The following is a 20,807-nucleotide window of genomic DNA, read 5'->3' as shown; positions in this document are numbered from 1 at the left end:
TTTTTTATTGCTGTAAACCTATAGATGTGTATAATGCTTCACAAAAAAATATAGGAACACAAGATCTCTACCCTTATGTTTTGAGAGCTCATCCTGCATTTTATGCGCACCCATAACTCCTGTTGATATCAGATTGACCTCTTGCTCTTTTAATGCAGCACGTGAAATAGTGGGCAGGGGAGTGGAGGAGGGAGCTGCTGGTTGTGACATGCTACCATTCCATGGACACTAATGCTAGTCAGGCCACTATAAACTCACATCATTAATCTATCTGCAAAAGGATTTACTGTGCATAGGCAACTTTGGAGAGCCAACCGTGTTGTCACTTGAGAAGGAGAGCGTAATTTTTGTTTCTAAATGGAAGCTAAGATTCTCACATAATAATATCAGTCCAGGAGGTGGGACTTGAGGAAAAAACACCAACTATACTGAACTCTTGATAGTCACAAGAGATGGTAACACCACAGGTATCAGGCTTATCATTCACTGACAGTGACACTGCTTTGTTTTCTTACTGTAGAGCTGTGGTTCTCAACCAGGGGTATGTGTACCCATAGGGGTACGCAGAGGCCTTCCAGAGGGTACATGAACTCATCTAGATATTTGCCTAGTTTTACAACAGGCTACATAAAAAGCACTTGTGAAGTCAGTACATACTAAAATTTCATACAGATGACGACTTGTTTATACTGCTCTATGTACTATACACTGAAATTTAAGTACAATATTTACATTCCAATTGAGTTATTTTATAATTCTATGGTAAAAAATGAGAAAGTATGCAATTTTTCAATAATAGTGTGTTGTGACACTTTTGTGTTTTTATGTCTGATTTTGTAAGCAAGTAGTCTTTAAGTGAGGTGTAACTTGAGGGTATGCAGAACACATCAGACTCCTGAAAGGGGTACAGCAGTCTGGAAAGGTTGAGAGCCACTGGTGTAGAGTGCACCACAGAATTCAAAGACTCAGTCCAATTGTGTGGTGTGCATACTTTCCCAAGTGGTAACCCCCCTAGTGGGACCCGTATTTGCAGCCTCCTGCAAAAGGACATAAATGGTACAGAGCCTGCGGCCAGGCTGAATGCATGTTGTCAGGGCCGGCTCCAGGGTTTTGGCCGCCCCCCAAAAAAAAAAAAAAGCCGCGATCGCGATCTGCGGCGGCAATTCGGCAGAAGGTCCTTCGCTCCGAGTGGGAGTGAGGGACCGTCTGCCAAATTGTCGCCGAATAGCTGGATGTGCCGCCCCTCTCCAGAGTGGCCACCCCAAGTACCTGCTTGACAAGCTGGTGCCTGGAGCCAGCCCTGCATGTTGTTATTCGTTGTATTAGCCACCACGGTAGGGACATGTTGTGACGGCCATCGGGCAGCTGGGGAAACTGAGGCACGAAGGAGTGGGGGACAAAGCACACACATTCACACACACAGCACATCAATGCTCCAGTGGAGACTGTGATAATTAAAGTTACTCCGCCTTCCCGCCCCCGCTAATACCGCCATACGCATAGCCCGTACGGACTACAACTCCCAGCATGCAACACATCACGAATAGGCGGCAGGTCCCGCCATGCATGGCCGTTTTGCTGACGCACTGTACGCTGGGAAATGTAGTCTCTGCCAGCCTCGGCCCTGCCTGAGGGGGCATCTGGGGCTTCTGCCCCGAACTGCGGAGGGAAATAGAGCGCAGCCAATAGGAACGACTAAATGGGCAAGAGCCCGCCTGCCCCTGGCCCGCTCTAGCCAATAGCGACCGAACTCTCCCTTCGCCTCTTCGCCCCGCCTACTCAGATGGGGCGGGGCGGGGTGGGGCCAGGCCGTTGGTTTCCAGGGCAAACGTGGCGTCATTGGCGGTGAAGGGTGGAAGGTCGGGGAGCAGCTGGGTGGGTGTTGGCTGCCGCTGGCGGAGGAGCTGCGGCTGCGGTGCCCGCGGCTCGGGAGCGCCCCGCAGCCATGGAGTTGGAGACGGCGCTGGAGGCCGTGAGGGGGCGCGGCGGGGCCGAGGGCCTCGAGCGGGTCCTGGGCCGGTACAACGAGAAGGTAACGCCTCCTCCCCCCCACCGGGCAGCCCCCCCTCCCAGGCCTCGATATAACCCACCGTCGCCACAGCCCCGGCCCTCGGTATAACCCCCCCGCCACATCCCCTCGTGTAACACCCTGGAGCCCGCTCGCGCAGCATCCCCGCCCCAGTGTAACTGTCATCCCCGCTTCCAGCGCCTTGGGCACAGCGCTGCCAGTAGTCTCCTCTGCCCTGACCCGCCCGCCCCCTTCCCCCCCCGCCCCCGGTTATAACCGCCCTCCCCCCCCCCCCCCCCCCCCCCCCATACCCCTCGCCACCCCCCCCCCAGATTTACCCTCGTAAAACTCTCCCACTGACCCCGCCACTCGGGACTGCTCTCCGTGCACCGCATAAGCCCCCGCGGCCCCCGTTACTCCCTGAACTGCCCGCTTCGTGACCCCTCCATTGGTCACGGACACCTGTTATCTCTGTAAAATCCCTCCTTACTCCCGCTCCCCTTTTAACCCCCGCTTCCTGATTCCCCCTTCCCTTGTGCACCCCTGTTCCTGCCTCAGATCCCGTAGTATAGTCCCATTCTTTCCTGTTTCCTCCCGTAATCATTGTTCTTTGCTGGAATGCCCCTGGTTACTGCCTCTAACCCCCCCCCCCCTCCCTTTTTTTAACCTCGTAACTTTCCACAAATTAACAAACACCGGTTATCTTTCTTAAGTGATTCCCCAAATACACCTCCCTTAAATAACCCGCTTTGCTTCTTCACCCAGTCTCATTCCATGTGCCTTCCACCTTCTCTACCACAAATACTGCTTAGTTCCACATGGGAAGATATTTAATTACACAATGCTTATGTGACTTACACGCTCATACACACTCTCTTGTTTTCCAAGTGTGTGTGTATGTATGTGTGTATCTATATGACACTCATGCAAGAAATCAAATCAACCACAAGATCTTTATTACCCTCTCTCCCTACTCCAATCAAAACCATGTAGTTACTGGTACCACAGGCTGATGGCACAGCTGAAAAAAAATCATGGTATTCTTATTTGTGAGTGGGGATTTTATTTTGTGAGGGATCAGTAATGAGACGATTTCAGGGCAGGTTTATATTTACAAGTGTGTGGTGACTTATAGCTTCTCCTCCCTCTACCTCCCCCCCTCCCCATTTGTCATTCCTTAGATTTAGGGTATACCATGTTTGTTCAGTGTCTAGCATGAAGGGGCCCTGATCTTGATTGGAACCTTTAGGCATTATCCTAATGTATAATTACACTGTAAAATACTCTGACCTGAATGTCTCATCACCTTGCCTAGGCTATAAATCACCATGCACTGTATGAATTCTGTATGACTATTAACCTTCCCTGTAATGTCCTCATTATTTATGCCTCACAAAATAACAGCCACGTTCAGAAATAAGAATACCATAATGATTTTTTTAGCTTTGCCATCAGCCTATAGTACCAGTGACTGCAAGGTTTTGATAATATGACTGCAGAGTTGGTGAAGGAGTGGATGGGATTGCGCTTGAGTCATTCTATTCCTTTCTCCTGGAATATGATGTTGGGTAACTTCTCATCCACCTGAAGGACACTCTTGGATAGGGTTCTCTTGTTACTCATCCTGCTTGGTGTATATGTGAGGCCCCACTAGGTGATGTGGAGACCAAGTGGTCTGTGACTGCTGTCAGTATGTGAACAAGGAGCTCTGTCTCTTTTATAAAAATCAGGAGGCATAGCTTATTTAATTTGCTTGCGTACCTGGCCAAGGTAAGGGCATGAGTGTGCAAGAAAGCCCGCTAAAGCTCAGTTCAGAAAAGGCTGAGCTGAAGATGCTGGCAAGAAGCATGTAGTGAGTGGTGGCAAAGGGCATGTTTGCTTCCATTACCACAGGGGTATGCCTATGTGAAGTCAAGGAGTTTGGGGATATTTTTGGATTCCCTAGTAGCCTGAGAGCCAGAAGTGTAGTTTTTCACTTGTTGGGCTAGATCAGTTGTTCTCAAACTTCATTGCACCGTGACCCCCTTCTGGCAACAAAAATTACTACACAACCCCAGGAGGGGGGACCGAAGCCTGAGCCCTGCTGCCTCGGGGGAGCCGAAGCCTGAGCCCCGCTGCCTCGGGGGGAAGGGGGGGGGGGGGCAAAACCTGGGTCCCCCCGCCCTGGGGGGGGGGGGGCCCAAGGTTGAGGCCAAGGGGCTCCAGCCCCAGGCGGGGGAGACTGTAACCTGAGACTTGCCATCCGGGGATGAAGCCCTCGGGCTTTGGCTTTGACCTCGGGGGGTGGGGCTTGGGATTTGGCCCTGGGGCGGTGGGGCTACGGCTTTAGCCCCAGGCCCCAGCAAGTCTAATGCTAGCCCTGGCAACCCCATTAAAACGGAGTTGCGACCCGCTTTGGGGTCCCGACCCACAGTTTGAGAACCGCTGGGCTAGATTATTGGTTCCATTTTTGTCTGATGTGGACTTCACGACGTCTAGATTGTTGTTGTGGTGTAAGATTGCCAACTGTCTAATCACACAAACCCAGACAGCCTTGACCCGCACTTTCTCCGAGGCCCTGCTCCCTACATCTCTCCCTCCCCCCCGGCCCCATCTTTCATTGGACTGAGGCAGGGGGTCGGGGTTCAAGAGGGGGTGCAAGAGGTGGGGCTGAGGGGTTTGGAGTGTGGGAGGGGGCTCTGCGCTGAGCCTGGGGCAGGGGGTTGGGGTGCAGGAGGGTGTGCGGGATGTGGGCTTTGGGAGGGAGTTTGGGTGTGGGAGGTGGCTCAGGGCTGGGGCAAGGGATTGGGGTGCGGGCTCCAGCTGGGCAGCACATACCTCAGGTGGCTCCCAGAAGCGTTTGGTCAGGCTCAGGGGCGGCTCTGTGCGCTGCCCCTGCCTGCAGGTACTGCCCCCGCAGCTCCCATTGGCCGAGAAGCTCAGCCAATGGGAGTTTTGGAGTCAGTGCATGGGGCAGGGGCAGCACTCAGAAACCTCCCTGGCCACCTCTGTGCCTAGGAGCCAGAGGGATGTGCTGGTCGCTTCCAGGAGCCGCATGGAGCAGGGCAGATAAGGAGCCTGCCTTAGCCCCACTGTGCCACCAACCAGACTTTTAGTGGCCTATTAAAATCTCCCAGATTGCTTTCAATAGCCACTGGGAGATCGAGGCCGATTCCGGGAAACTCCTGGCCAATCTGGGAGGGTAGACTACACCACCTAGGGTTGCCAATCTTTGAAGATCATTTGACATAGAAAGTAGGTGCCTAATTCCTTATTCCATCAGACCACTGTTACAGCTGTTCTCCAAAGTCTGAAGTATCTTCTAGCATGCTTCTGGATGCAGTTAAAGGTTTATTTTGAACTCTAAATCTGCCAGGTGCCATTACAAACTGATAGCTAGATTTCTTAAGGCACATGAAAAAAACACCTATTACTCTAGGCACGCTTTTTAAATTTTTAAGAAAAGAAAACCCAGCAGATTCTAAAAGCAGCAGATAAGTTATTTCTTTAATAGAAGGACCCAGTTCTGTGTGTCTCTAACTTTTAAGAGCTGTTTCTTGGTGGTTGCAGATGGCTGTTTAAAAGAGCATTTATTTAGATGCTCATTCCTTCTCTTTCCACTCCCTGGCCTCATCTGCAGTGGGTGCACCAAATATGTTTTCTCTCTTGCTCAAAGATACCTTACCCCCATTAAAGGTTTCTCTAGTCTTTTCAAGGTGTCGTATCAATAAAAACATGCTGCCAAGGTCTGGGCCCCTTTCTTTCACTCAGACATCTGTGATGAGGAGGTGGTATTTGTTTGTGAACTCTTCCCATCTAGCTCTACTAGATGTTCTGCTTGGGGGAGTCCCACTTAATACTGAGCCAGATTTTGTTTCCTAAAGACATATCCAAAGCCTGTCCTCTGCTTCTTTCTACCCAGAGACCTTCTGCTGGTACCTTCATGACCATTAAGTGTAGTTAAAAACAGCTAGCACTTCTTGCATTGTTGGGCAGGTCTGATGTGAGGGGAATTAAAAGAATCATAATTTGACCTTGGGAGCATGTTGTTACTTGAAGAGACTGATGCTGATAACTTTTGATAGTGAGTTAGACATTCAGTTTTTGCCAACATAGGTGCATGCTTGGTGCCATGCAAGGGAGAGTGCCCGTAGATAAGCCATGTAAAGCAGTCATGCTTGTCCTTTGGATCATTTATATGAAAGGTAGCAGCTTATCATTTTTTCCTCTTACAGTGTTAAAGGACAGAGATAGTAAAGATTCAATGTTCACTTCATTAGATAAAATTACATAGCTTAGCAAGAGTCTTGCACTCTATTGCTTTCCATCTCTCTTTAGCATTCTTAAAGACCAAATATTGTTAAAATAACTAATTGGTGTTCTCAAGTTTAAAAAAAAAATTCTAACTATTTTTTGCCACTTGAGTGCTGATTAATTATTAATACAGTTCAGAATATTCTAAAATAGAACTAATGTCCATCACTAGCTCAAGTTCTGTTAGACCACACCTTCCTCACACTTAATTGTACCCATAACGAAAGAACACTAGGTAATGCATTTAGACAACCAGTAAAAATTAGAAATTGAAGAAATATGTCAACAGATCTTGTACTGTACTTACTTTTATTTGAATCAGCATTTTCTGGATGAATTATTTTAAAAATACCCCAAACTTGGAAAGTCTACCTAAAGCAAAATTTCCCAACCTACAAATGAGATGCACCACTTAGTTTGTAAAGCCTGAGTAACTAGATAGTCTTGCTGTTTTACACATGTAACTAATCCTCAACACCTGAATAAGGTGAAAAGATGGAGATAATACCTACTTACTCACAAGGGAAACTGCAGTTACCTCGCTGGCCTGATTCCACTGCTCATTGAAGTTTGTGACAAAAATACCCCTGATTTCAATGGGGTCAGTCTTTGGCCCTAAGTGACTTGGCCATGACCACAGAGGGAGTAAAAGTTAGAACTACATAGCTCCTGGATCCAGGCTCATACGACAACTATAGAGGGTAATTGGGGAACAATTTAGAGGCACTTATTGCAAGCTTACTGTAGTCTCACAGTTGGATGCAGTAGGTTAGATTACATGATTCAAGAAAGTCCCTTTGCACCCTATCAATTGAGATTCATGTTAAAACTGTGAAATTTGTTCTAATGAGATTATGGCAATTTTACATTTAACTTATTTCTTTCTCCAGAATAGGGCCACTTTCAAATTTGATCCTGCAGATGAGGAGAAAAGAAAGGTAAGCAAAACAAACCTTTCTACTTGTGCATGCCCCCTTTCAGGCAGTCTTTCCATTTCTCTGTGTTGTTTACAGTCCGCTACCACTGAGGTGACACAACCGGCTGTAGTTTGTCACGCTTATGACATGCATGTTTTGCCTCTCTGTGCTTTCGGAAAAAGAGTTCCAGAAGACCTGATAAAGAAAAATAACAAAAGAGCCAAGTAATCTTGTTGGAGGTTCTGATTAGGAAAAATAAATGAAGGGACCACTAACTCAACCGAGCAGGTAGAAGCAAATGGAATTCCCCATTCTTGGAAGATTTGGATTAGTAGAAAATTTTTCATTTCCCATTCGTCAAACAAGACATTTGCCTACTTAGTGAGTACACAATACCATTTTTCTCTCCCAGGAAGTGAAGAGCTGTCACTGATGTGCTTCTGAATACACCATTCTGAAAGTTTTGAGGCTTCTTGAAAAAGATGGTCTGATCTCAACCTCTGTCTGTATAATATGTGACTGTAAAATTGTCCATGAGAACTTGGATTGAAGAGTCCTTGATGACAAGCAGAAAGGTTTGCAAGCTAATCTCACTGCTCTCAATTCTAGTATGTTTATGTGAATCACAGATTCTAGACATGACCTGAGGACACAAGTAATATGTGCATCTCAGCCTATTTTGGATAAATCAGTTATCAGAGCTTCGGACATGACTGGAGAAGCAAATGGAATTCCCACACACACATTTCCCTTTGTCATCTATCATTCCATCGAGGCTCCAGGATTTGATATGGAATCAGTACTTTTAATGACAAATCATGGAGTATTGGTTTCTAAGCCGACTTGATCCATGCTTGAAATGGTCTGACGTACAAAATCTGGCGAATGAGCTTACAAATGTATATGAATCCATATGGCCTAAAAGTTTGAAACTTTCTTATTGTAGGCAAAGAGTAAGTACAGATGTGAAGGATACAATTTTTTTATTTGAAATATGTTCAGTAGAAAGAATGCTCTCACTGCTACTCAATCTAGAATTCCTCAGAGTTCTCCTATAGATCGGGACAGATCCAGATTTCACTTCATGTTGATCCTCAAACCCAGGGATGAAAATAAATTAATCACTTTGCTTGCCGCTGCTATGACTTGCATTCGTGACTTCCCCTTTACAAGCCAGTTGTCCAGATAAAAGTAAATGTGCAATGCTTGTATGCATAAATGAGCTGCTAGCCCTGGCAGGCGCTTCATAAACACCCGCAGTGTCAATGACATTCTGAAAGGAAGTGCCAGAATGGATAACAACTCCCCAGAGCCATAAAACTTGGCATTTGTGAGTGCACTTGCACATCAAAATAAATGTCCTGTAAGTTGAGGGTAATGAACTAATCCATGGTATCTAGTGCTGGGATAATTGAAGCGAGTTACCATGCAGAACTTGGTGTGTTGAATATATTTAAAGTTCCTGAGGTCTAAAACTGAATGCCAGCCACCTTTTGTGGTGGGGGGGGGGGGGAGGGAGTATGAAGAAATAAAGAAAATAGAAGCCCTTCTGATGTACTAATTCTAATGCTCCTAACTTGATGAGGTCATCTTTCTGCTGGCATGTGGCATTCTCATGAGACTAGTCCCTGAAAAGGAACTGGGAAGTGGGGTAGGAAGGAAGAAAAGGTTTGAAATTGAATGGCATAACAATCTTTGCCTACTTGAAGGACCCATCGATCTGTGGTGAATGGCATCCAAGCCTGCAGGAAAAAAGATAGACAGGAATCAGAGCGTGACGTAAAAGGGCATAGATCTTTGTAGATTAGTACAAGATCCTTGACCATTGCATCAAATCTGATGTCTCTGTGCCTGATCCACTGAGTAGTACAGGAGAGGGTAATTGAGCTGATTTCTTTTAATATGTAGATCTTTCTTTAAATTGTTCAGAAGGCCTCTAGTGTTGAGACTATGAAAAAAGAATATTGAGCTTTCCTATATCTGGAGATAGAAGACTGAGGACAAAATTCCTTGTTTTGGAAATTCTATAAAATAGGCTTTGAAGCTGTGCTCCAGTTCCAGGCAAAAACCTGCAGCTCCGTCAATGTTATAACTGAACAGATTCTGACCATTTGAATAGCAAGTCTTCAATTGCTGGTTGAACTTCTTTGGGTAAAACTAAGGCAGATAACCATGACGAGTGTTGCATTACAATACCTGTAACCGTTGAACGAGCACCAGAATCGGCAGCATCTAATGCAGTCTGAAGAGAAGTTTTAGCAATAAACTGTCCTTCTCCAGAAATAGCTTTAAATTAATCTCTACACTCTGAGGATAATTTGTCCTTCAAATCTGAGTCTATCCAATTGTAGCTATCATGTCTTGATAACTTGCTATCCTGACTTGTAAAGATGTTGAATACATTTTCTTTCTGAAAAAAGTAGTTTCTTGAGGGTTTTTTTTTTTTCCCCTCCTTAGGAGTAGATTTTCCAGAGTGTGTTGCTCTCTCATTGTCTGTAGCAACAACCAGCGATGATGGTGCCAGATGAGTATAAAAATACTCAAATCTTCTGAATGGCATCTGATATCTATCGCCACCATGAAGTGGTGAAAGTAGCTGAATGGAGGCATGGGTAGCCCAGATATCTTTTGGTGAATCCAATATCCCTTCATTATAGGTGTTGCAACTTTGACTTAGGCTGCTGATTGTAGAATATCAAATAGTTTATATGCTTTTTCCTGAACTATATCCAAATGAACTGTGTGTGTGCGTGTACACTATATGCTTCAAGAACAGGAGTACTTGTGGCACCTTAGAGACTAACAAATTTGCGAGCCGGGCTGCCAGTGCTGGGCGCCCATGGTGTCGGTGTCCAGCGAGTGCCACCCATTCTACAACCCCTACTTCAGCCCGGATGAGCATGCCTTCACCACCTTCTGGATCGGCCTGTGGTCCGTGCTCTGCTTCCTCTCCACCTTTACCACAGTCTCCACCTTCCTCATCGACATGGAGCGGTTCAAGTACCCGGAGCTCCTGTTCTTTTTGCGAATACAGACTAACATGGCTGCTACTCTGAAACTATATGCTTCAGTAATTCCTGAAAAGTTTTAAAATCAGCTGAAAGTGGAGTAGCCTGTGCAATGATTTCATCAGGTAAGAAAGAAGAATCAGGTATAGGATCAGAATGATGGTCCTGATGAGCAGGTATTTCGTCATCACTTAAAATTTGTTGTTCCTTTGCGTCTTGAACTAGACAAGGAAAATTATTAGAATTGAGAGTCTGCAAACTGTGAGTCACAAATAGATCCCGTATATTGTGGGTGAACTTGCTCCTGAAATTATGAGTATTGAGGCCACATGGGAAAGAGATGTGGCCAGTTCAGAGGAAACCAAGGAGCATAGTGAGAATGATCATCCTTAGATGTAATAGGAAGCTTCTTCTCATTATTATTTTCTCTCCGCTGATATTTCTTTTTAATGGAAGACTCCTATGAGAGGCTGCGAGGATTTGATGTCTTCGGCTGAAGAAAACTCTGATGCAGGAACCATGACAGGAGGCTGAAAGATAAAAGTGGGACTTGTGTCCTTAATTTTATTGAAGTGTTGTTTCAAAGGAGTTTTCTTAACTGGTACCCTTGTTTCTTGTTGTGGAGGAGATATGGAAGGTACTTGCACCAGGGAAATCTCCAAGATTGGTGATTCAGATTCTGAAGTGACCCTGAGGTTTGGTGAAAAGACACAAAGAATTACTTGGAGCTGCAAAGTTATTTGTAAAAGACCTCTTCGCTGAGGATGTTGCAGATGTCTCTTCCCTCACTGAATATCCCTCAATAGCTGAAACCTTTGGTGCAGAGTGGGACTTGACTGAAGTTGACAGTGCCAACAGGGGAGGCACAGCAGAGAATTGTCTTGAGCATTCCAATGCCAAGCGGGATGGTGCTGATGCAGTTGGTGACAGAGGAGTAAGTTTAGATGACATTTAGAACTCCTCTTCCCTTGAGCTCTTTTTGTGGAGGAGGTAGACATCTGCATTGGCTCCCTGCTGTGGCGTAGTACTGAGGATTCCAGTCCCGCTCCTTTCCCGTGGGTAGTAGCAGTTCCTTTTGAAAACTCCACCTCATACTCGGCACAGGTAATAATGCCTTCTTTGAAAAGCTCAGCTGGTCTCAAACTGTGGGTCGGGACCCCAAAGTGGGTCGCAGCCTTGTTTCAGTGAGGTTGCCAGGGCTGGCGTTTAAACTTGCTGGGGTCTGAGGCTGAAGCCGAAGCCTGAGGGCTTCACCCCTGGACTGCGGGGCCAAGGCTTTGGTTTCTGCCCTGGGCAGCAGGGCTCAAGTTACAGCCCCCTGCTTTGGCCCCTTCTGCCCAGGACAGCAGGACTCTGGCTTTGGGCTCAGGGTGGCAGGGCTCAGGCTTTAGTCGCCCCCCCCCCCCCCAGGGTTGCGTAGTAATTTTTGCTGTCAGAAAGGGGTTGTGGTGCAATGAAGTTTGAGAACAGCTGATTAAAGCTCCTCTCTGCAGTTGGCACTGGAGCTGATGTTGAGTCAAAACTATTCAGTCCTTAAAAGCAGGACTGTTTCAATGGATCTTCCTGAGTTTGCCTCAGCTGTTTCCTGGCCCCTGAGTTTAGTGTCACAACTCTGATAGGACAATTGGAAGACTGTCTGTCTCAGGAAGGAAGAAGCTTTTGTCTATGGTCGGAGCCCAACATAGCTTTCATGTTTTTCTGGGGTCGTTCTTTCCCCGCCCCCGCACTCCCCCAATGAGGAAAAAGCTTCAGTCTAGATTGCTTCTCCCTTTGTGTCCATTTCTTGAAGGGTGTGCAAATGGTACAGTTATCTGGGATAACTGGGAGTTCCTCAGCCATGACATATGCCTTATTGTCTGGGTATCAGTGAGAGGAATATTTCCTTCTCCCCCGCCCCCACTCCCCAGGATTGGCATGACTTAAAATCTGGGAATTTAGGCTCTACCGAAAGCTGCACTCTTTTTCCCCCCCCGATCTGCCGCTAACTGAAACAGTAAAAAGTAACCAACTATAAACAAACTGTTAACTTCCAACCTAAATACTCAGTAACAAGAATAATACAGATGGACACTGTTGTTCCAACTCATTACCTAAAGCAGTTCGAAGGAACTGAATGGAGGTTGAGGTTGCTGTACCCTTTATTCCCTGGGGATGGGGTGAGGGGGCATAGTGGGAGCACATGCATGACCCCTATTGGGCATTGCTAGAGAAAACATTCTGAACTGCTATTCTAGGGAACGTGGACACCATAAGTGGGTGCAGTTATTCAAAGAACCAGTTGCCATGTGCAGTTATTTGAAGAACAAGAACATTTGAGAAAATTAGGATTATCTAGACCAGTGGTTCTCAAACTTCATTGCATTGTGACCCCCTTCTGACAAGAGAAATTACTACATGACCCAGGAGCGGGGGACTGAAGCCTGAGCTCTGCCGCCCAGCTTGGGGGGCCAAAGCAGAAGCCCAAGGGCTTCAGCCCCAGGCAAAGGGCCTATAACCTGAGGCCCACCACTCAGGGCTGAAGCTTGGGCTTAGGCTTCAGCCCTAGGACCCAGCAAGTCTAATGCCAGCCCTGGCGAACCCATTAAAATGGGGTCCCGATCCACAGTTTGAGAACCAGTGAGCTAGACCACTTATACAGGAACAATCTGTCTTCATGAGTCAAGCACGGAAATGGATTCCAAGGCAATATGTGAATTTACCCAACACATAAAAGCTAGAAAAAAGTATTTTTAGTATCAATATATGGGAATGTTTGAGGGTACAGTGAGTTTAATATCCAACATACTTCCACTTAAAACTAGATATGGTACCTGAAAATGTTAGTTTCTAACTATCAAAGTTGTTAATATATATTGCAATCTTAGTTCTAAATTATATAAATAAAAATCCAACAAAAACAAAATGGCTAAGATGACTTGACAAATCTATGAATAAATAACATAGTTCTATTGAAAATGTTTTAAATATATTTATGTGACTACTATGTACACTGATATTCTGGGCCTCTATATAAACCCAACTAAAAATAAAGAACTTTAAATAATACACAAGTCCCTGTATATATTAGTTCTCTAATTCTCTTCCTGTTGACTTGGCCTCTGTTCCACGCTCTCAGTAATTTTCTGGTGGTGTCTCATCTTCCTTCATTCTTGACATCTTATTCAACACCCTTCCTATAAACTGTGAAACTTGTTTCCAGCTGTTCATCTAAAAACTCCTAAACTGTAAGGATTCAGATATTCTTTGTAACTTGTGGTAGCACTGCATGGATTTGACACTGTAACCTGTAGTTCTGTGGAAGGGATTAAGTGTATTAAGTATTGCATATTCAAATATAAGCATCAATGTTCTTGTCACCAAAATACAAACATACCTGCAGTTATTTGAATTGATTATCCAACTGTTCAGCTCATATAACTTTAGAAGTGTCTGTAACTGGATCATGTCTTTAAATTTTTAATGTGCTTTGTTGGCATCATGCTATATGCTGCAGGGTTGTCTGAGTGCTTTTTACAGCAATTTTTTTTTTTGGGCAGTCCATTCTCCTTACTACTACACTGCTTTAAGCAAAATGGTGTTTACTCAGGGCCATTATTTCTGATTTTCTATCAGAGAACCATCTTTGAATCCTCTTAACAGACAAGGTCTTGAAAGCTTTTGAGGGGAGCATAATCTTTAAATTTAGGGCTGGTCTACGCTAATGCTGTAAGTCGACCTAAGTTACATAACTGAAGTCGACATAACTTAGGTCAACTTACAGGGTGTCTACACCGCACTATGTCGACGGGAGATGCTCTCACGCTGACTTACCTTCTGCCTCTTGGGAAGGTGGAGAACACTTCTATGGGAGGATGCTCTGCCATCGACTTAGCTTGTTTCACCAGACTCACTAAATCAACGCCGTTGCATTGATCACAGCAGTGCCGATTTAGCAGGAAGCATAGACAAGCCCTTAATGTTTTAAACATGGCCATAGTGAGGCATGATGGGGGTCATTGATTTAATATGCAAATTTCTTAGTATGTATTGGAAGTATTTTTGCTATCTCCATGAATCCTTTCTCCCTCCAGTCTAGATGTGTGTGCACATGATTGGAGACAGTATGAACTAGGCTTCTAGGAGCAAAGTTTCCTTGGAAATCAAGCTTCAGGAAAACATGCACTCACTTCTTTCAGTTGTGGCCATTAACTTAAACTGAAAAAATCATAATTTGCCTTAATGTTTTGTGCTCTTTGGACTTGTCCTACAAAGTCTTGTGAGTAGTCCTTATGCTAAATGATTACTCTTGAGGAAGGCTTGGCAGGATTGGACCCTTTATTTGTATATATTCTTTCTTCTGTATGCAGAGTTTAAAAGGTGACCTGGAGGATAGGCACTGCGTTTTCATTGGCTAAGCTGTTGAAGGTGCATTGTGTGACAAGTGGATAAAAATCAGTTGAGAGATTTGGAAATACTATATGTACACATTTACCATTTTTTCCACAGTGGGGTCCATCTGTTTAAAAAAATTAATAGAAACATGATACAGAACTTGATTTTTAAAATTTTCAGCTGTTTTTCTTGCCTCTTTCTTTCTTGAAATCATCCCAAGCACACATGAGATTTTTTTTTTTACAACGAAATAAAAGACTATCAAACAAGGATGGCATAGAAACATGGGACTCATCTCAGTCAAGAATTTGGTTTTATTAACTCTTTAAAATCGAATCATTACTGCACTCTGGTGTATATTGCTATCTTATAGTACTTCTTGGGAGCTAGAGGCACTTGATTTCATCTCACGCAGTGTACTCAGTGCATACTGATATTGCAGAATTACACATGCCTGTGAATGGAAATAAAAAAATAAAGCATATCTACAGGGCTCTTACAATATCTGCTTAAAGGATGATTAGGCCCCGAGGTAATGCCACACCTCTCAATTTAAAAAAAAAAAAAGCTATGTTAGCATAACGGAACTTAAAATGAAAATTTGATTTTCTGGGATCATGTCTTACCTGTTGTGCCTAAGTATTATAGTACCCTCCAGCCAGAGTATGACTTTACAGTCTCCTAGTGACTGCAGAACCTAGGCCTGCTGTCTCTTACTGAACCATGTTTTTCTTGTGTGGGGCAGTGAACTGAATCAGGCTGGAATTGTAGAATCATTCTATTGAATATTTCAGTAAAACAAATAACCAGCCTGATAACCTAATGTTATTCTTAACTTGTAGTGGACCTGGAACCCCCTCATGAGGTAGCAATCTAAGTTTTTCAACAGTGACTTTTTTTAAAGTTGGGAAAATGGCAGCATTTTTGTGGCTAGAGCTATGGTCTCCTAATATGTTGTCATATTTCTCTATCAGTGACTTTTCACAGCCAGAAGTAGTTTATAAGCTTAACAATACGTTTGCTGTAACAGAGGAAGTAAATTCGTCCAAGATAGTAAGGAAAACTGTTTATATTAAAAGGGGGGAAAAATGAGCTTAAATAATCAAGGAGCAGCAGCCAAATGCAAAAAGCACTCCAATAAGTTGGTTTCTTGTGGTCCCAAAACTTCATCGGGGGAGTAATTTTTCTCTTGATTCCTTTATGATCAGCTGTTTAAACTTTGGTAGCATTGTTTCTCTAACCATGGATTTCTCTCTTCCTTTGCTTTACCTTTTTGCGCCTTATCAGTTGACTCTTGTATGCGATGGTTTAGTAGCACTTAATTTTTTCCACATGATTATCACATTTGTAAATAAACAAAAACCCCACCTCTTTAAACCATAACCCCTGTGCTTCCTTAACCCTTGCTGTCATTCACTCCATGGTAGAAATGACCATTTTATGACTCTGTATTTTAATTCTAGTTTTTTTTCTTTCTTCCCCATCTCTAGGCTCCCTATCTCCCCCTACTTTGTTAGAACTATTGCCTGCACTACCTCCAGACAGTGGTACCTCCCCTTCCTCTGTCTCCTTTGTGTGCCAGCCCCACATGGCCTGTCAGGTCCCCAGGTCACTGAAGAGTCTTGCCCTCTCTGCTGTCTAGGGGGCAGGGGTGGGTCGCTGCAAGCACGGTGGGGAAGAACCATCAGTGTGGTTCGGGGCTGTAAATGTGCCACTAGCACCTGCCAACTACCTGTTACCACAATCCCCTCTAACCACACACTCGCATGAATCTACTAACTTCACCAACAGCTCAGCAGTTCTATTCTGTTCAGCATCTTTCATTTCAGAACCAATTGGAGTTTTAGTTTAACTCAGACTGTAGTTAATTCTCAAAGCTCTCAAGAAATCTAGAATACTGTATCTCTATATCAGTGGTTCTCAACCAGGGGTATGTGTACCTCGGGTATGCAGAGGTCTTCCAGGGGCTACATCAACTCATCTATATTTTTGCCTAGTTTTACAACAGACTACATAAAAAGCTCTAGCGAAGTCAGTACAAACTATAATTTCATACAGACAATGACTTGTTTATACTGCTCTATATACTAAACACTGAAATGTAAGTACAATATTTATATTCCAATTGATTTGTTTTATAATTGTAGGGTAAAAATGAGTGAGTAATTTTTCAGTAATAGTGGCTATCACACTTTTGTATTTTTGTCTGATTTTTTTTAAGCAAGTAGTCTTTAAGTGAGGTGAAACTTGAGATACACGGGACAAATCAGACTCCTGCAAAGGGGTACAGTAGTCTGGAAAGACTGAGAGCCACTGCTCTATATATATACTATGATTGACTTACATATATGGAAGCTGGCACCATTGAGAAAACATACAAAAAAAAAGGTGTATATGAAGAACTCATGCTGACTGAATTAGCTGCTGTCACAACAGTTAAGACATAATGCTCTGTGTAAGTGGATTTACAGAAATAAAATGAAACTATTGTTAAACATTTTAAAAATAACAAGAAGTTGGGGCCTCTGTGTTCTGCGACTCTGCAGCCACAGAATTTGCTGTGAACGCTAGCCACTGTTACAAAATTGTGCTCCAGAATCTAAGCTTTCGTGTATCATTTTTGACAGTGTTATGAAAATAACTTGCACTGAAAAGAAACCAATGCAGTACTGACATCTTGAGAATACACTGAGCTTGAAATAGGGTATGTATGCTCTTTACATGTACTTTCTCACTCAGCCCAATAGTTGCTTCACTCCAAAACCTAATGCCATAAAATGCTGATCATTTTAGCAGAAATAGCCAGCTATTCCACTTATCCAGCAATCCCAAACAACCTTGTTCAGTGTTGAAATCCCTAGCTGTCTCCTAGTTGATTGCCAGAAACTCCTAACTTCTTTCTTTGACACGTTCTATAATCCATTATGCATGATCAATGCAAAACTGTGGGGGCATATATAGAATGAGGGCTACTGTACTTATTTCACTGTTCATCTTTATTTTTAATTCACTAGCCTGTCCCCCACTGCACCCCCTTTAAAATTTATTTTTTATGGGACCTAGTTTTGCATCTGTTTTATATGTGGAGCTCCTATTGACTTCATTAACATTCTGCCCTCTGAGCAGCTGCTAAAGTAGATTGTATTAAATAAATTAAAACTTGCCCATCTCATGAACCCCCTACTGAGAGCTTAATTAAAATCAACTGAGAATTTAAAACTATGAAAAACCTTGGTTAGAAGACACAATGAACTACAGAGACTTAAGCCAGCCCAGGAGAAGGCAGAATGACTTGCCAGTTACCATTTATTCAAGTGACTGGGAACATCATGTGCTCTGGCACATAATCTCTGTGGCCAAAGATGCGGGTGCTGCCAGTGCTCTCATACTATAAAGCACATGAAACTTCATAGCAAACCTGTGATGTGACTGATTTCCTCACCATCACTGCTCTCCCCCTCCCCTTTCCAAAAAACAATGTGGACCATGATTTAACTATTTGAGGCCTTTTTAAAATGGACATTTTCTAAAAAAACAAAGCCATATAACTATAGAATTGTTAAGAATATTTTTTTAAAGCAGGTGGATGTTCCATCACCCTCCCAAGTCAAATCCTCTCCCTCCACAATGCTGCATTAAAATCATAAAGCTTTAAGATTGAGCCAATATCAATTTAGCTTTAAAGCAGAAGACCTGATCCTTGAGGTTACTGATAATCTAAATTACAAATTCAACAAAGGCATATGGGTAGGTTTGAGTTTGGGAGTTTTTCACACAACCTACCAGGATCCTAAACTGCATTCCTTGGGCACTCTGAACTCCCATTGAAATTGGTGGAATTTAGGGTGTGCAAAAGAATGCAGGATCAGCCCCAACTGCATTGCTTATAAGAGGCAAGATAAGTGAAGATGGTTTAAAAACACACTACTTTAGAGTCACATTCAATTACTACTTTTTGCTGGATTTTCCTGCATTTTTGACAGTCTGCGCTCTGGTACAAGAAAATAGGATCAGCATGCAGTTCAGAGTGACGTAGTTGTAGAGGCAAATTATTTTCTTTAATCTCGCATTAAAGTAGAATAATATATAGATGTGTGTATTTGAAAAGGGTGCTTCTATATGCTTTAGGCCCCTTTGACATAACTCAAAAATGCAAGTACATCAAATATAAGAGAACCTAGCAAACTTCGGAAGTAGATACTTATTTTTAGCAAAACTCTTGCTGTTCACCCTTAAATTCCAGTTAGTTCGTATAACAGTGAACCATCTATAGTCACACTGTTCTACGCAATAGGCTAGTCGTGTTCAGCTACTGGTTTGTATATTGCAGTAGTGGAAAGTGTCTTTTTCAAGTTCCTGATATTATCCAAATGGAAAGAGTGATTCACTAAGGGGAACAACAAAAAAGCCCGATCCCCATGTGGCTCATTACGTTTTTTTGTTCTCAGCATGATTGTACACTAGCTACAACAAATCAAACTGAGTTTGCATAGATCAGAAAATGCCAGTAGTGAGGGGCAAGTTGGAGAGGGAACGCATTGAATGGATCAGCAACATGGCTGGGAGATGTGCTAAAGCAGAGCTAATGGAGCCTAGCTGATGTGTGGGGAGTGGGCTAGCGGGCTTGGTATTCAAATTGTGCGACATAATATGTACAACTGCCTAAATGACTACTAACATATATTTTTCCTATTTGAAAAACTAGGAACTTCAATGGCTAACTGTTAATGCAGAGATAAGGTTGCTGGTAGTCTCTCCTTGCAGAACATTGAGTTGAGCAAAGCTCAAATTTCTGAAAGCCAGGAAATGCACAGTTAAGGTTGCCCATGCAACCTTAAGGTTGCCCATGCAACCTTAAGGTTGCCATCTTTCAGCAATGCCCCAATATGTCCTGTTAACACCCAGACACTTGCTCTGCCAGCCCCACAGTTGCTGAAATTGCTGTTCACCTCTTCTTACAACCCATTTATTCTCATCCATGGGATTCCATCTACCACTATTAAAGAACAAAAAGGGGGGGAAAATTGCCCACGCTTGGTTATCTCAGAGACCACCTCTCCTACAACACTGTTTCACAGTGGCAGTTTGGATCAGTAAGCAGTTTTTCTGCCACTGTGGATTACAGTACTGTGTCAGCAGAGACAGAGGTTTCTTGACTGAATCACTCTAGCAGAAAAAGGGTCAATTTATTCTGTTCCTGCTATTAGCAAGTTTCTGTTTGTAGTCCCCAGTGCTGCCCACTCTTGCTTGTCTGGATTATTTATCAAAATCTAGCAGATTCAGTAACTGCTACTTCCGATTTATAAGCAAAGATAATTATACAGAAAACTTTTTAATTACATTAAAATATTTGTGAAAAGTCAGTTGAGCTGTAGAGGTTGATTTGACCATTACTTCCAAACTATAATCATTTTTGTTTTTGTTTAAAAACTTGAAGGGTGAGATCTTCAAAGTCTTCAGCATTGGCCAACTTTTCCCACTGAAGTCAGAGTTTTATCACTAACCTCAGTGAAAGCAGTTAGGCCAATGTTGAGTGCTTTTGAAAATCCCACTCTTAAGCTTCCTTTTTTGTATTTCGTAGACATGGTTTAACAATACTAAGTGTTTCAGAGAGACTGAAATTCTGTGTTTTAGTGGCTATTTTGGTGTACATGATGTAAATATAACCTCATCTGTGCTGATCAAAAATGATTTCCAGATAAACTTTTAGAGGCAAAGAATGCAGCAACCTGGTAGGTCTTTAAACCAAAACGTTCCAAGTGTACTAAGTAGCTAGGTGTGACTACACTGTTGCACTAGTAACGAACGTACTTCAAGGGACAAGAAGCAGAGGAAGATTTAAAGGGCAAAAACCAAAGGATCTGGGTGGTATAGGATGCAGTAAAGTTTTTATTGCCACTTATGTGGGAAGACTTTCATAACTAGACTCGTGACTCTGCCACCCATGAGTAATGTTGTCATCCTGAATATGTGGCAATAAAAAATTTATGGAGCCCTGTTCCGTCATGCAGTCTCTTCTATTCTGTCTTTCCTCTCTCTTGGTTGATTTGTCTGAGTTTGTTTAGTTTGTAGAAAATAATCAGAATAGTGTGTTTAAATCGTTCTGTAATTGAAATGTTATTTTTCTGACCTTCTGATTCTTAAATCACTTGTATTTTTCTAAACAGCAATGCAAATTAACTGCCTGTAACATAAGTATAGCATTCTATC

At 43.4% G+C, this 20,807-nt stretch overlaps 1 protein-coding gene across 2 annotated transcripts in view; it reads left to right on the top strand.

Annotated features, from left to right (window-relative positions):
• Positions 1-1,831: 1,831 nt before the first annotated feature.
• The window catches only part of RIC8B (RIC8 guanine nucleotide exchange factor B), a 52,414-nt gene continuing 33,438 nt past the window's right edge, over positions 1,832-20,807 (top strand). The window contains exons 1-3 of one of the 2 annotated variants that reach the window (XM_026657495.2): positions 2,012-2,032; positions 7,192-7,239; positions 7,631-7,793. In XM_026657495.2, coding sequence (XP_026513280.1) covers positions 7,752-7,793 — 42 coding nt within the window. In that variant the 5' untranslated portion in view covers positions 2,012-2,032; positions 7,192-7,239; positions 7,631-7,751. Of the gene's footprint in view, positions 2,033-7,191; positions 7,240-7,630; positions 7,794-20,807 lie in introns of both variants that reach the window. The other variant, XM_026657494.2, reaches the window with a different exon arrangement.

Source organism: Terrapene carolina, unplaced genomic scaffold (assembly GCF_002925995.2).
Source record: "Terrapene carolina triunguis isolate 2854851 unplaced genomic scaffold, T_m_triunguis-2.0 Scaffold247, whole genome shotgun sequence".
Taxonomy (NCBI): domain Eukaryota; kingdom Metazoa; phylum Chordata; order Testudines; family Emydidae; genus Terrapene; species Terrapene triunguis.
The sequence above is the reverse complement of the archived record's forward strand: the minus strand, read 5'-3'. Positions and strand labels throughout refer to the sequence as shown.